General features: G+C 57.3%; 1 protein-coding gene across 2 annotated transcripts in view; it reads right to left on the bottom strand.

Moving 5' to 3' along the window:
- Positions 1–15,312, bottom strand: part of CORO7 (coronin 7) — a 171,910-nt gene that overhangs the window by 87,831 nt on the left and 68,767 nt on the right. For both annotated transcript variants that reach the window (XM_005306167.5, XM_042854121.2), the window contains 2 exons: positions 13,197–13,283; positions 11,216–11,298 (listed from right to left, as the gene is read on the bottom strand). In XM_005306167.5, the coding sequence (XP_005306224.2) occupies positions 11,216–11,298; positions 13,197–13,283 (170 nt within the window). The remainder of the gene's footprint in view (positions 1–11,215; positions 11,299–13,196; positions 13,284–15,312) is intronic.

Below are 15,312 nucleotides of genomic sequence, written 5' to 3'. Positions count from 1 at the left end.
ATGGGGACCGGCGCTTAGTTCACCGAACACCAAAGCGCTTTGCTGCAGTGCCTAGCGCACTGGGGCAGCGGAGATGGCAAGAGTGCCTCCTCCTGGAAGTGGTCCCCAGGCTGCGGCCCTAACCCAGCGCGCTGCTCTCTACTCCGGTTTGGTAACACCCAGGCAAGGGAACCGTGTAGCTGAGATACGAGTCCTGGCATCGCAGCAGCTGCTGAACCAGAGAAGCCGGGACGGCTGGGCATCTCACTTCCTAACTGCTGCACCCCCCAGGCCTGGGCAAGTCCTGGAACTGCACCTTCTGCCAGGCAGAAAGCAGGCTCCCTCACCCCATTTTCTGAGTGTTTGCCTTCCTTTAACTTGCTGCTTCTAACGCCGCTTCTGAGCTGCCCCAATTGTTTCCAGGGTTGCCCTACTTGGGGCAAACCCTCCTCCCCCACAAGTACCCAGTGGCTGGCTCCCAGAGGAGGATTTAACAGGCTAGGTATTCAGTGCTGCCGAGAGGTCTGTGGCTGACTCCCCGCCCTGAGCAGATGGGGGGTACCACAGTCATGAAACCAAGGGCCCAGCCACACACTGCCATTAAAGAGCCCCAGGATCTTCCCCCAGGAATAGAGACGTTAACTCCAGGGACCTGGACAAAGACCCTCTCCCTAAACTCCCCCAGCTACGGTCTCTTCCCTCACTTCCTGGACTAAGCTGTTCTGTAGCGTTCCTGAAAGCTGTGCTGCGTTCCACCCCAGAGGTGGCTGCATGGGAGTGGGTAGCAGCCCCTCCCATCCTGACGGATCCCAATGCAACGGAGGCCATTTGACTTCCGGCAGGAACAGGCTGCGTGTGCTAGTGCAGGCAGACGTGGCCGTTCTACCAAACTAACTGCTAATCCCGGCCACATTTTACAGAGCTTGTACCAGTGCAGGCCGTCCAACACTAACCTCGGGTGAGGCAGCGCCAGGGCCAAGGGGAGAGCAGGAAACCAGGCTGCAGCGGGTCAGGCAGTGGTTTAGACACTATGCTTGCATCAGGGCAGAAGCTGGTTTGTTGGATCAGCTGCCTTGGACTGAAGGGAGGAGAAGAAAACCTGAGCCGCTCCGAGTCAGCCGGCGTTCCAGGCCCTGCAGTGCCCACCTGCTCCCTCTCCCAGGGTTAATCCCAATCTCCGCCTGCAGAGCCACCAGAGCCCAGGCTCCATTCCAGAGCAGGCAGATGTGCTACCACACCCAGTGCTACCACCAACAGGGGATGCTGCGACACTGGTGCGAGGGAGGCTGGCATTACAATGGGAAAGGAACTCTCTAGGCTGGGGGGCGGGGAGCCGTGCGGGGGACAGGGGAGGGGCCGGAGCATCCCCTAACACAAGAATGTCCCAGCTATTGGGCCTGGCCTGTGACAGTACCTCCCTGCTCCTCCAGGTTGGTGCCAGTGAACTCGGAGGGGAATGGGACACTTCCCCCACCCAGCACACCTCTGCGCTCAGAGGAAGGAAGGTAACAGGCTCCGTTCCCAGCTTCCAGGGTCAGCAGGCCCTGAAATCCAGCAGAGCTCTTCTCACAGAACCTCCCGAGGGTGTAGGCAGACACCACAGCGCGTGAATCAATTTGTTGGGACAAAGTACCAGAAAACAGAGTGCAGAGAGTACTCCTGCCCTGCCCCTGGGAGACAGGCTAGGACCGAGCCAGCAGGGCTCTGGCTGCACTAGCTACAGCATGCAAGCTCCAGCACAACTCAGGGGCCAGAGGCTGAGCTGTCCAAGGCCTTGTGCACACTGGAGGGAGGATGTTTATAGCAGCAGCCGGCCAGTCACTTCCTTCCAGCTGTGACGGGCCCTGGGCCCTGCCCTGTTCACAGACTCACCCCAAGTAGAGCTACATTCGCTCCCAGCATGCCCCTGTGCGCCAACACAAGAGATGAGGAATGGCAGCTTGGGGAGCAAGCGGGTGGGCTAAGGGGCCAGGGGCACAAGACACCCAGCTGGAACCCAGGGCCATGGGGGCAGAGCCATGGGGCACCTAACTTCATTCAGGGCTTCCCTGTGTCCCACTGTGGCAGGGCTCAGTTCAGCAGTGGCACACCTGGGTTCCAGGCCTGGCAGAACTCCTGCACTGTGAAACCCAGCCCTGTTCTCCAGGCCCTGCCGAGGCCTCTTAACACTTCCCTCAAGACCAAATAAGAGCTTCCCAGTGCCCCCCATGCCCACGCCAACTTCTCCCCTCCAAGCCGCTTCCCCAGCAGAACAGACACACTCAACGCCAGTGCTGCTCGACACTTGGTTAGCAAATACTCCCTTGCCCGCCGCTCGCTGGGCCCTGCTCCACCAGCCAGTGCCTACCAGTTTCTTGGGGACTAGAGCGCAGAGAGGAGCGGTCGGTATGCAGAGTGGGCTGCAGCACGTAACCCCGAGGAGGGTTTCTGGGCTGCCCTCAGGCCATGCCCAGCCTGGAACCCCATGGAACAAGACCAAGCCCTGGAGGAAGCCAGCTGCGCTTAGTGTTAGCCCTCACTTCCTCCTCAAACTCTCTGGCCGGTACGAGGGACTAGAGAGGCTGGCAGTGCCAAGTAGTGGTTTCCTGGTTCCCTAAAGGAGGTGCCAGTCACCTCTTCCTGGCCTCACGTGCCCCCCTCTGCCTAAGAGGAGCACATAGCCAGTGCCCAGGGCACTAAATGGGCCTCTCCCTGGGCACCAAGAGCTTTGCTTCACACAGGGGCAAGGCTGGCCCCCTCCTGCTTCCTCCACCCAGAGTGACTGTCCCAAACTCCTGGCAACCAGCCCTGAAGTGAAGCTGGACAGTGTGAACAAATGGGGTCTTAGAGCCAGGCACTTGGTGGCTCCTGAAGATGAACTGACCTTTCAACTGTGGTTTCCACTGCCCCTGTGGCCTCCTGGTTAACAGTGGCCACGGACGCTTCATGAACTAGGGCTATACCTGAGGAATCCTGGGTCCTGTGGCTGGGAAAGGGCTGTGGGGCACTTTCCTTGTTGTGCCTCGCAGAGACAGGGTGATTCCAGATGATTTTCCTCAGCTGGCAGTAACTGAGCCAAGGAGGGCACAGGGCAAGAGCAGGGACCCACCCAGAACAGCACCTGCCCCCACCTGGATCTGCACTTGGGAGGAAAAAGACTCCAGCAAATTTCACAAGAGAACCTACTGCCCTCAGGGGAAGAGGCTGGCAGGACACAGTGGTTGTCCTGTTGCTAACCAGATGAGTGATCTAAAGAACTCAAAGTCACCTCACAGGGATTTTACAATTACAGGTGGGTAAGCCTAACTACAGTACCAGGCACATTGGCTGGAACTATAGTAAAGAACAGAAATGTCAGACACATAGATGAACATGATTTGTTGGGCAAGAGTCAAGATGGTTTTTGTAAAGGGAAATCATGCCTCACCAATCTATTAGAATTCTTTGAGGGGGTCAACAAGCATGTGGACAAGGGAGATCCAGTGGACATTGCGTACTTGGATTTTCAGAAAGCCTTTGATAAGGTCCCTCTCCAAAGGCTCTTAAGCAAAGTAAGAAGTCATGGGATAAGAGGGAAGGTCCTCTCATGGACTGGTAACTGGTTAAAAGATAGGAAACAAAGGGTAGGAATAAAAGGTCAAGTTTCAGAATGGAGAGACAAATAGTGGGGTCCCCCAGGGATGTGTACTGGAACTAGTGCTGTTCAACATATTCATAAATGATCTGGAAAAAGGGGTAAACAGTCAGGTGGCAAAGTTTGCAAATGATACAAAATTGCTCAAGATAGTTAAGTCCAATGCAGACTGTGAAGAGCTACAAAGGGATCTCACAAAACTGGGCAACAAAATGGCAGATGAAATTCCATGTTGACAAATGCAAAGTAATGCCCATTAGAAAACATTATTCCGACTGTACATACAAGATGATGGGGTCTAAATTAACTGTTACAACGCAACAAAGATCTTGGAGTCATGGATACTTCTCTGAAAACATCTGCTGAATGTGCAGCGGCAGTCAAAAAAGCTAACAAAATGTTAGGAACCATTAGGAAAGGGATAGATAATATGACAGTGAATATCACAATGCTGCTACTATATAAATCCATGGTACACCCACACCCTGAATACTGTGTGCAGTTCTGGTTATCTCATCTCAAAAAAAGATATATTGGATTTGGAAAAAGTACAGAGAAGGGCAACAAAAATGATGGAACAGCTTCCATATGAGGAGACATTAAAAGGATTGGGATTGTTCATCTTGGAAAACAGACAACTGAAGGGGGATATGATAGAAGTCTATGGGTACGTCTATACTTACCTCCGGGTCTGGCGGTAAGCAATCGATCTTCTGGGATCGAACCCGGAAGTGCTTGCCGTCAACGCCGGTACTCCTGCTCTGCGAGAGGAGTACGCGGAGTCGACGGGGGAGCCTGCCTGCCGCGTGTGGACCCGCGGTAAGTTCAAACTAAGATACTTCGACTTCAGCTACGTTATTCACGTAGGAGTCATGGGATAAGAGCTATTCACGTAGCTGAAGTTGCGTATCTTAGTTTGAAGTGGGGGGTTAGTGTGGACCAGCCCTATGAAATCATGAGTGGAGTAGAGAAAGTGAATAGGGAAGTGTTATTTACCCCTTCACATAACACAAGAACCAGGGGTCACTCAATGAAATCAATAGGCAGCAGATTTAAAAGAAAACAAAAGGAAGTATTTCTTCATACAACGCACGGTCAACCTGTGGAACTCTTTGCCAGGTGATGTTGTGAAGGTCAAAACTATAACAGGGCTCAAAAAAGAACTAGATAAGTTCCTGGAGGATAGGTCCATCAATGGCTGTTAGCAACCCCATGCTCTGGGTGGCCCTAAACCTCTGACTGCCAGATGCTGGGACTGGACGACAGGGGATGGATCACTCAATAATTGTCCTGTTCTGTTCACTCCCTCTGGAGCATCTGGCACCAGCCACTGTCAGAAGAGAGGATACTGGGACTATTGGTCTGACCAAGTGTAGCTGTTTCACCTAGTGCACGGCTTGCCCAGCTCAGTTCAGTAAGGAAAAGGATTCCACTTGGACCATCAGGCAGCAGAGAATTTTGTAAGGATACAGCCAATTGTATAGTGCCCACTCAGCTCTGCCGATGCCCCTCAATCCCAACCTGCAGCCCCACCCCCACTATCCCAGGCCGGGCTCCCCACACAGTTGTGCTGGTGCCCCTCAACCCCAACCCACAGCCCCTTGCTAGCCCAGCCCTGGCCAATCTTGAGCAGAGACGTTGGCCAGGTCACAGCGTGCGGTAGCTGTGTGACATGGACAAGCCAGCGCTAGGCTGAGACACCAAATCCCATTTCACAGGCAGCCCAGGCAGGTCAAGAAGCTGGCTCCCTGAAGGCATGAAATGGGTGCAGCTGTGTGAGCCCCCCACTTCGGTCCATCACAGCCCACCTATGCGGAGGCCCCTCCAATCCAGTCACTGACAGCAGCTAGCGCCTTCTGCTCAGTCCTCAGCACTGCGGGCCCAGAACCAGCCCAAGGAGGAGCCTTAAGCCGAAGGTTTTCAGCAGAGGAAAAACAGCATTTGCTTATCACATTTGCAAGTAACAAGCCAAAACCCTGCACTGGTTTGTCATTTCAAAGAGATTTAGAGGGAGGGGGCAGGGAGGAATGGAATCTCGCCTTCCTATTTCAGCCCAACTGCACTGCTTTCTAAAAACACCCCTCCCTCCCTCGGTTCTGCAGTGTGCATCCCGGGGGGACAGAGCCCCTGGCTCACCCCTCTCTAATCAGTTTAGCTCCTGACCCCTCAACTGCTCCCTCCCCCCAGTTCTTTTTATCACCTCTGATTTCGATACCGCTGCGCCCCGTGAACCCCTGAAGTGACACACAGATAAGAGCCGCGCACACAGCCTTCCAGTCACATTCCTCCAGCGCAGATAAAGCCCAGCAGCCAAAATAATCCCAGCCTGCAAAAACACAGCCGCGGAGCTGGAAGGCACTTCTGGATCTAATTTAGAAGCTGAATTCCAACCCGCCCCTCAGCTGCCTTCCTTAGCAATCCACGTGCGCACGCTAGCAGGGGCTGGGGGAGGCCTCGCCCAGCGTGCACTGGGCTTGCTGGATTCTAAGTACAGATATTAGATCCATTCTGCGCAGCAGCAGCAGCGGGTCTGGATTGAGGATTACTAGGGCTCATAAATCCAGAGTGGTTCTAAAGGGCCTTGAAACAAGAATCGGTTTAGGTGCAGAGGCAGATTTCTGGGGTCAGCAGCCAAAGGAACATTCAGAGATTTTTACTAATGCAAATTTCTTCTACTAAGACAAGCTCCTTAGCCAGATCTGCAGTCGACACAAGCAAGCAACCCTTTACTGGGAAGTGAGTTCTCAATGGGGTGTTGTAGAATAAGGACTGAGCAATAGAATACACAACAGACAGCAGTGCCCAGCACCCTTGTGCATGCGGATATGTGATACCCCTGGGTGCCCGCAGAAAGCACCCCAGGGTGTGCAAGGAGGATGCCAGGCAGCCACCTGAGCGACAGTAGCAATAGCAGGGTGCCCAGTTATGCTGGGCATGGGGAGCAGAGGTTCCAGCCATCCCAGCAGCACAGAGCAGCCTGCAAGGGGAGCGGTGCTGTCCAGGAGGTAATTGGGGAGAGGCCTCACTAACAGCATCTTCCAGCCTCTGGCTGAGCTGTGAGGTGTCCGAGCCAGCAGCTCCCGACATTTCTGGCCCTGTGCGCGGGGACCCAGCTTCCTGCTGGGCTGTGCAGACACCTGGCAAATTACGGGCTTGAGTGTGATTTTGGAGGGCATTTCCTTCCCTCTCCTGCTGGAGCCAGGGGGCCCCTTGAAGCAGGAGCCTCAGTGCTGTACTTTCTTGCCAAGCTATTTCCTCTGGCTACCCCAAGGAGCGGGAGATGCCTCATTGGAGAAGGTCTCCAAGCAGCAGGCGAGATCAGCCTGAGTGGTGCCCATTCCTACAGGCCTGGCACCTACAGTCAGCACCCTCCCAGCGCCCCCTTGTGTTCCTGCAGGGAACGGCAGAGCTGGCTCTGATGACGAGGATCCTCACTCAATTCCACCAAAATCCAGTCACACAGAACACTTCTCTGCTTCCAGACGCCGCTCCTCGCACGCCAAGGGAGGCTGTCTAGAAAGAGGGCCCGCCAGACCCACAGAGCACAGCACAGCTATTCTGATTGTTTCAAGCATTAGTGGATGTTTTGGGTCTAACCTTCCCTGCAGCTTTGGGAGCCCCAACCCAAAGCCTTGGGCTTCCCAATGAGACCCACAACACCAGACCCACCCAGGTAATTTAAAGATGAGTGTTAACTCTGAGGTGTAATGATAACGTTTTATGTGTCAGCTATTTCACTGCTGATCAAAGCACATGAGAAAGGAGAGACCATCTTCGGTCTGCTGTGAGGGGCAGCTTGAGTTCTCGAGTGCCCTAGCTTGTGGGTGGAGCCTGGGAGAACAACCCCCATACCTCTGACCCCTGAATTCAGGGAAGGAATGATTTACTGTGCAGTCTCTCCCATCATCCCCTTTAAGCACCTGAAGTAAGAACTGCCTAGAACAGACACTAGGGATGTAGCGTGGGAGAGCTAGAATGACGGGAAGAGTGAGAGAACAAGATCACCTGAGACCAGCGCCCAGCCTGAGACAGCAACAAGGCAGAGCCCCCGGGAATGGTCACTGTGCTGACACAGCAAACAGCCCGAGTCCTACTGCCCTGCACCCCCCTTTCCCTCCTGTGCAGCACGGTGGGGGAGAGCTCAGCCCAAGGGCCCGTTCTTCCTGAAGAGTGACCGGGGCAGCTCCCGAGGTGACCTGTGCCAAGCGACGACTGATGGATGCACCCAAAATGCTTGTCAACAGGAGGGAGAATCCAACCGTGCCTTCCCCACAACTCCCCGCAGATGCCTCAATCAAGGCTCGAGACAGCACCCGTTAATCATTGTGCTCCCGGGGCTGCCTCCCATCCCGGCCACGGCAGCAATGCTGTGCCCAGGAGACACAGGGAGGGAGCAGGGAGAACCATTGCTAGGGGAGGAAGTAGGATGATCCTATGCTGCTCATGTCAGGAACCGCCTGACGGACGGCAGCCCTTGCTGTTGTGCTGTGCTGGCGGGACACCCTCGCGACGCCAATTCACCAGCCCACTCCCTGGCACCAGAGCTGAGTCTGCCCTGGCTCCCCCGCACGCACGACAGGCACATCTGACCTCTCCTAGAATGGGCACCATGCCAGGCAGCACCCACCATGACCAGCTGTATGTACGCAGGGGGTTGCCCCCAGGACACTCTACCTTTCCCCCCTGCTGCAGCCAGCCCCAGCCCCCACTCTGAAGCCTGGCACCAGCCATTGCTATCCCAGACGTGGGCTGGGTACTGACCAGCATCCATACACAGCCCCACACTGGCCACCCTCCAGCCACTGAAGAGGGCAGAGTCTAGCACTATCCTAAGCATGGGGAGCGGAGGAAAGGGGAGATACTGTATCCATGCAGAGATTCCAAGGCCAGACAGGATCAGTCTGCCCTCCTGTAGGACCCGGGCTGTTCACCTTTGGACTGTGGTCCCTGCAGGGGCTGAGACTGTTGAGGCATAGTGCCAGATGCCTCAGCCTGCCTAGCACCCACGACCCAGCTCCCCAGCAGCTTGGGGTAGAGGAGCCTGGCTTGGAGTGAGAGAGCAACAGAGAAATAAACTCAGACGTGTACCCAGAGGAACCCCCAACTCTCCTGCCCGACTCTGCGTCTCCAACTTCAAACAGGGGAACAAATCCTGGATCTCCGGGCAAGGGGCTACAGGATGCCTACCTGAGAGCCCAGCCAGAAGGACAGGGAGGAAGCCATTACCCCGGCCTGCTGGTGATGGAGCAATGGAGCGGAGCAGATCAGCAGCCCTTGCAAGGCTAGATGGTCACCCAGGAAAGCGGAGATGTTCCTAAACCTCGTGGGATCCAGCCCCATGCCCACATATGCCCTGCACGCCTGTGCGACAGAGAGCAGGGTAGCAAGGAGATGGCATGGGAGGCAGGTCTGCTCAATGGACCAGTGTTAACCCAGAAATTGAAACTTCTCATTAGCACAGAGAGCCCAAGCATGCAACTGACAAGCAAAGGGAAACCGACCAGCCCTGCTGCAATCCCTTCTTTGGGGGCAGGGCAAGAGCCCCCCAGCCCACCTGGCCCTCCCTTCAGAGTGGGTTTTTCTCCCCTGCAGATGAATTTCCTTCTCTAATTGCTGCTCTCTGTAAGGCCATAAATCCAACCCAGCGTGGGAGAGGTCACGCCAGGCTGAAGGGAGCACAGTCATATCTGCAGTCCTGATGGCGTAGCCGTCTTCACGGCTTTTTGGGGGAGCGCTGACCCACCAAGGCCACGAACACGCCTTTCCCAAACAGCCCACAAGCAGGGGGTGAGCAAACGCCATGTGCACCCCCAAATCACCGCACGCGTCTTCGGGTGACGGGCGGACACAGACCCACACACAGAACAGAGCAGGGAGCTGGCGATTTGGGTCACTCGCCCCATGGAATCTCCTTTTCTCCAAACATCCAACTACCTGCATTTCCCAGACCCCGGCACCTTCCCCCGGCTGAGTGCCCCCACTGGCACCACTAAAGTGCAAGGGTCACCAGTGACTCGACCCTGCCCAGCATTCCCAACAGAAGGGGCAAGGGGTGTGCATCCTCCCAAGGCACCCTCGCTCCAGAACTTCCAGTCGGACTGAATTTCGTGGTCCTACATAAGCCACTCCCGGGGCGAAGGGGAGAGAAGCCAGGCAGTTGCTCTAGGGAATGGAGGACAATATGACTGCAGCCTGCTCCTGGAGCCACTGGCCCCTGCGATACTGATCTTGGGCTTCAGTAGGGTACCCTGAGCATGTCCCCGGACATGGCGGAATTTCTGCTGGCACCCGCCGGGCCATGGCCAGGTGACCCCACAGGGGGATTTTGCCGTATGCTGGCCCAGAGCTGTGTGCACGGTCGGGGGCGTCTCTGAACAGCCAGAGCGCCATGAATTGGCTGCACAGGCCGGAGGAGAGAGATCTGCCCCCGAGGAGTTTCCCCAGCCAAGGAGATTTGAGGAAACCTGCCACATGCCGCACTTTCCCCCTGGCATCCGGCCTCCCCAGCCCTCTCCTGCCCGGGACCCAGAGCGGGAGGTACTGGAGGTTTGCCCCCGGATCCCAGTGAGCAGCATGACATGGAGCATGCAGAGAAGATGTTATCCAGCGCTGCCCGAGCAGAAAGTACAGGGGAGCCGGGGAGACCACCCCCCTCCTTGTGTCAGTGTCCCCTTGACATTGAAGCAAGCAGAGACTGGCGTCATTCACCGGGCGCTGCTGCACTGGGCCCATCCTCCCCTGGCACCTGTGTCCTATTCACTCCGCCCCCTGGCATTGCCAGGCCTGCCTCTAGTGCCACCCTCTCCCCTGGCTTTGCCACACCTCCCCTGGCACCCACATCTCCCCCACGCCCCTCCCCGGTATTGCCACACCTCCCCTGGCACCAACATCTCCCCCACTCCACCCCCCAGTGCCCACTCTTCACCCCACACAGCCGGGCGTTGCCGGGGGAGGAAAAGCGATTGCACATCTGGAGCACCGGGGCATTTCCAGTGGGCAGCCAGCGTCTGTTCATGCCCAGTGCCGGCAATGCCAAAGTTACAAGCCACCGCGTGCATTTTCACTGCCTCTCGCGGCAGGGGGCTCTGGACACACGAGTGGGCTATTGGCCTGGCTAACACCACGCCCAGAGTCTGCTCAGGCCCCTTCATGGGCTGCACCAACCATCTTCTGCACCCCCCCAACCCCAACGGTTCAACACCAACCCAACAGCTCCTTCCCCTCCCTGCTCCGGCAGCTCATCCCAGAACTCCCACCTGGGACACCCAGCTGCAGGGCCTGCCACAGGGCCCAGCCTGCTTCCTGCAGCTCCCCCAACCTTCGTGCGCCCATCAGGCAATCGCCTGCCCCTTTCCAGCTGGGGCTGATCATCCCCCGCCCAGGCCCAAGCATCCGTGCTTGGAGGGGCTCTGCCCCCAGGCCCGGAAAGGGGCCGGCTGCCTTCTTACAATGGGCAGCTGCAGCCTGGCACGTCTCACTGGGAACATCCCTCTTGGCTCGGCCAGATGCAAACCCAACCCCACACAGCACAGACCAAGCTCAGAGCCCCCCACCCCAGTAACTGTCAGCAGCACGGCCCATCAATCCCACCCCCAATGCCGGGACCGGGAGCCGCGCTCCTACCCTGAGGAGGTGTCCAGTGCGAAGGAGACGAGCGAGCTGCTGAATCGCCGTGTGTCCCACAGCTTCACCTCACGCTCCCTCATCTGCAAGAGCAGAAAGACACATGCTTATTGGTTGTGTACATGTACACACACACACACACACACACACACACACACACACACACGTGCGCATACAGACACACACATGGCCAGGTGCTGGGCTCCAAGCCACGGTGCTTTGGGGGCAGTACCAGCAGCTGCTGCAGCCAGAGGTGGCAATGAGACGGCCCTAGAGGCATAGCCAGTCCCGCGTGGAACACACGGAGCAGGGGTCACTCTCTCTCCCAGTGAGATCAAACCAGAGCGGCTCCCCCTGCCGTTTGGGGTTTTCCCTCCCCCAGGCCCACATGCAGGAATGAGCAGCCATCACAGAAGCTGCAGGCCGAATGGCGGTTGGCTTTGAGGAGCAGGGACTAGATCCGGGGGGCTGCAGGGCAGGGGCTTTCATGCTGAACCCCCAGCAAGGGGACACAAGCAGGAGCCTTTTTGTAGGGTGAGACACCAGGGAACCACCTCCACACAGGACTCAAAAGCAGCAAGTTCTGGACAAAAGTGAACATGGGCAACCCCAGTGCATCCTGGAACGGGCATAGGGGAGCCCTGGGCTATGTTGTGTGGGTGAGCAGGCAGCGAAAGCATGCAATTCTCTTTCCCTTTCTGAAAGGGACAGGCAGCCTGGGCAGGCAGTCATGAACACCTCCCCCGAGGAGAGGGGACCCTGATAAGGTGCATTGCATATGTACTGCATTCAGGGGAATGAGCTCCCTAGACAGCGAGGGCTTTGCCTGGAGCCCTCTTCCTGCATCTGATCGGCCTTCACCGTCTTCCACGGCACATGGCAGGCTCGGCCGCCCATCAGGCACTGTTCCAAGGGGAATCCATCCCCGTGGAGTGCACTGGCAGAGAGGCAGATACCAAGGGGTGAAGCCCTGCAGCTCCTGGCCATCTTCAGTGCAGCACTCAGTGGTGCCAAGGATGGGCAGTGGGGTGAGAGGGGCCTGGAGAGCCGAGAGGTGACGGAGGCCAACTCCAAGCTGTTTCTCTCAAGCCTGCCCCGGCTGCTGCTTCAGTGGGCAGTGGTGAGCCTGCTCCTCCGGGCTCGCTGCTCACTTGCTTGCCACAGGTCGGGATTAACTACTCCCAATGGACTTTGTCGTTTTCCCTAGCTCCATCCTGCTGGCCAGGAGGGCGAAAATATGGGCACGGTGATGGGTCAGCAGCTGTCGCTCTGTGCACAGGCCAGCGGGAGCACTCAGATCCTGGCACGCAGGCTGCGTTCAGAGTAACCGCCTGGCACATGACCCTGCAAGCAAACGGCAGCACTCACTGAGCTCAGGGGCTTTCGCTTGCACACGGCCACTGGGGACGGAGCTCAGTACTAGCTTCCCGCTCAGTGCGCCCTGCTCCAACGCAGCGTGGGCTCGGCCACGCTAGCCCTTCCCGCAAGTCTCCTCCTGGTGTGCTCAAAGCAGCGCAGCTCGGCACTGCAGCATATGGCAGAAGCAGGCAGCGCAGGGGAGCTGGGCTCGGTGTTGTCTAGCCCTGCTCAGAGCCCTAGCCCCCTCAGATCTGCAGGTTCAAATCCTGGCAGGGCCACCTCGTCTCCTCATTCTCCCAGGTGGTGAGAGCTCCAGGCAGCCCCTCGGAGGGGAAATGACGAAGTGTCGGCTTGGCTGTTCTACTTGGCTGCTACCGCTGCCAGGGAACTTGGAAAGCCCAAGAAGTGGGCGCAGCGCTCTGCCAATATTGCGCTTGCTCTCGCTCTCAGGCGAGCTGGCTTCCCCAACAGAACCAGCTGCCCCTCAGTGGGGAGGGACGTACAGAGTGACCAGCAGGACTCACGGCACCATCTGCACAAGCTCTGCAGGAGAGAGGTGATGGAAAGCCCCAGTGAAGGAACAATCCTAGCTAAGGGCACCGGGGCGAGCAGAGGGCCATACCTGGCTGAATCCTACGGAGAGGACGTAATCGCTGGCGTTCATCCAGAGCAGCCTGGAATCCTTGTTGTTTTCGTGACCCTGGATGCTCTGAAAAACACAAAGGAGACCCAATGATCACTATTTGCACAGCACTGCAGAGCCGCTCTGTGCAGTGACTGAAAAGGGCACCCCTGGGTCGTTCCGGGACTCAGTTTACACACGAGTTTGATCTGCCAGCCCTGCATAATCCGGCTGGGAACCAACAGCCAGGCTGGGTTCCTCATGTCTCGCTGAGCCCCAGTAATGAAGTCTCTCCCGTGACCTTCACTGGGTTTGCACATGTGTCACTGAGCTCAGCAAGCAATGCCGCTGCTGCTGCATGAAGCGGACCAGGCTTCAGCTCCTTCCCCCGAGCCGGGCTGGCCGTGCAGGCCCACGGGAGCACTAACGGCACAGCTCTGGGCCAGTTTGTGCCACAGGAAGGGGCTGGTTTCACACAGTCACTTTTCCGAGCAGAAAGTTGCTGGCCAGTCGAACTCGGGAGGATGCACTATTCCCAGTGACAGGAACACAGCTGGGTGCAGCGGGGCTGGGAAGCGCTACAGCCCCCACTCTGCACCCTGTCATCTCTGGTTGCGGTGCAGGAGATGGGGCGAGGGGAGGGGAGCACTGGCAGGAGGCTATGCCACTCTGACAGTGCAGTCACACAGCTGTGCAGCCCCTGCCCAGAGCAATGGCAGCGCAGCGAGGTAGGGAAGAGAGGAGCTTGTTTCATCCTAGGACTTTGCAGATGGTCTCTTAGCCCAAGCCCAATGCAAAGGCCTTGTCTACTCAGCCAGCCCCAACACACTCTGGGCCCCAGGCATGGCCAGAAGCTTCCAAAACCCTGTTTACCCCCCTACAGCCACAGAGGTGGTGGTGGTGGTGGGAATCTGAGCAAAGGCCAGAGAGTCGGGAACCCCTGTGTCCCAGTCCTGACTTGCTGTGGCTTTGAGTAAAGCACAACCTCCATGCCTCAGTTTCCCCAGTCAAATACCATTGGCCTAGCTCGCAGGACCGGCGAGGGCTAATGTTTGCATAGTGCTTTCAAGATGAAAAGCCCAAGTTAAAAAGCCTGGTTCTGCTCTGAAAAGGGACTATGTGAAATGGCCCCTTCCTGCTCGCTTGTGCATGCACCAGCTCCCCTGCCCACCAACACAACTGAAAACAGATGTCTGCTTTGTCCCCCTGTTGGCTCTGCAGGGCCAGCCCAGCTCTGGGGGTGGGCTGGAGTCTATAGGGCTGGCAGAGCTCAGCTGGCGCATGGGGAAGGGCAGCTAGAGCACTCCAGAGCTCTTTCCTGCCTTCCAGCCAGCGGCACCTGTGCAAACCGGGGGCATGGCCTGGGCTCACAGGTATCAGGGCAGGCTCCCTGGGGATCCCAGACCACGAGGAGGGCCCCTCCACACCCTGGCAGAGACCGCTTCTGCTTATTGCCAGCTGAGCCCACTCGATCCAGAGGCAGTGAGACGCAGACACCCTCCCCCCGCCGCCATTTCCAAAAAGTCTCTTTCCAGAGGAAGGGCAGAGGATTACCTCTTGTTAACCAGCTCTGGCTGGCTGCCACTCAGCAGACGGCCCCCAGCTGGGCCCTGCGGTTAGCGGCATTCCAGCGGGGCGGATCAGCTGGTGCCCACCCCCATTACGCACCAGACGCTGGTTTCCTAGACGCTTATTGAGAAAGTTCTAGTTGTAAAAAAACCCCAAACCACTAATGTTTTAAGCGCGTCAGGGAAAACAAAGGCCCCTGCCAGGGCTAAGCTGGGAATGCAACTTCAGGAAGCTCCAGACACCAGAAGAACTCATTCTCTCCCCAAGAGCTCCCAGGCCTGAACTAGCAATTAACTAAGAGGCCAGCACAGCTCCATGTCATTACACCAAGTGGGCAGCGAGCAGGCGCCGTTCAAATCCACCAGCCCAGCTCAGGCTAAGGCCGTCATCTCTCCCAAGCTCCCCTGGGCTGGGCGTGGTCTACGGCTGTGTGGAAATGACAGTGTGGCAGGAAGTGGGGTTGGCGCTCTTCCACCCAAACCAGCTCCCAGATACAGCGTCCCAGGGCTGTGCTGCGGTGGGCCACGGATCACTCAGACACAAGGTA

Source organism: Chrysemys picta, chromosome 10, assembly GCF_011386835.1.
Source record: "Chrysemys picta bellii isolate R12L10 chromosome 10, ASM1138683v2, whole genome shotgun sequence".
Classification (NCBI taxonomy): Eukaryota; Metazoa; Chordata; order Testudines; family Emydidae; genus Chrysemys; species Chrysemys picta.
Note: the sequence above shows the minus strand (reverse complement) of the source record. Positions and strands in the feature narration are given on the sequence as shown.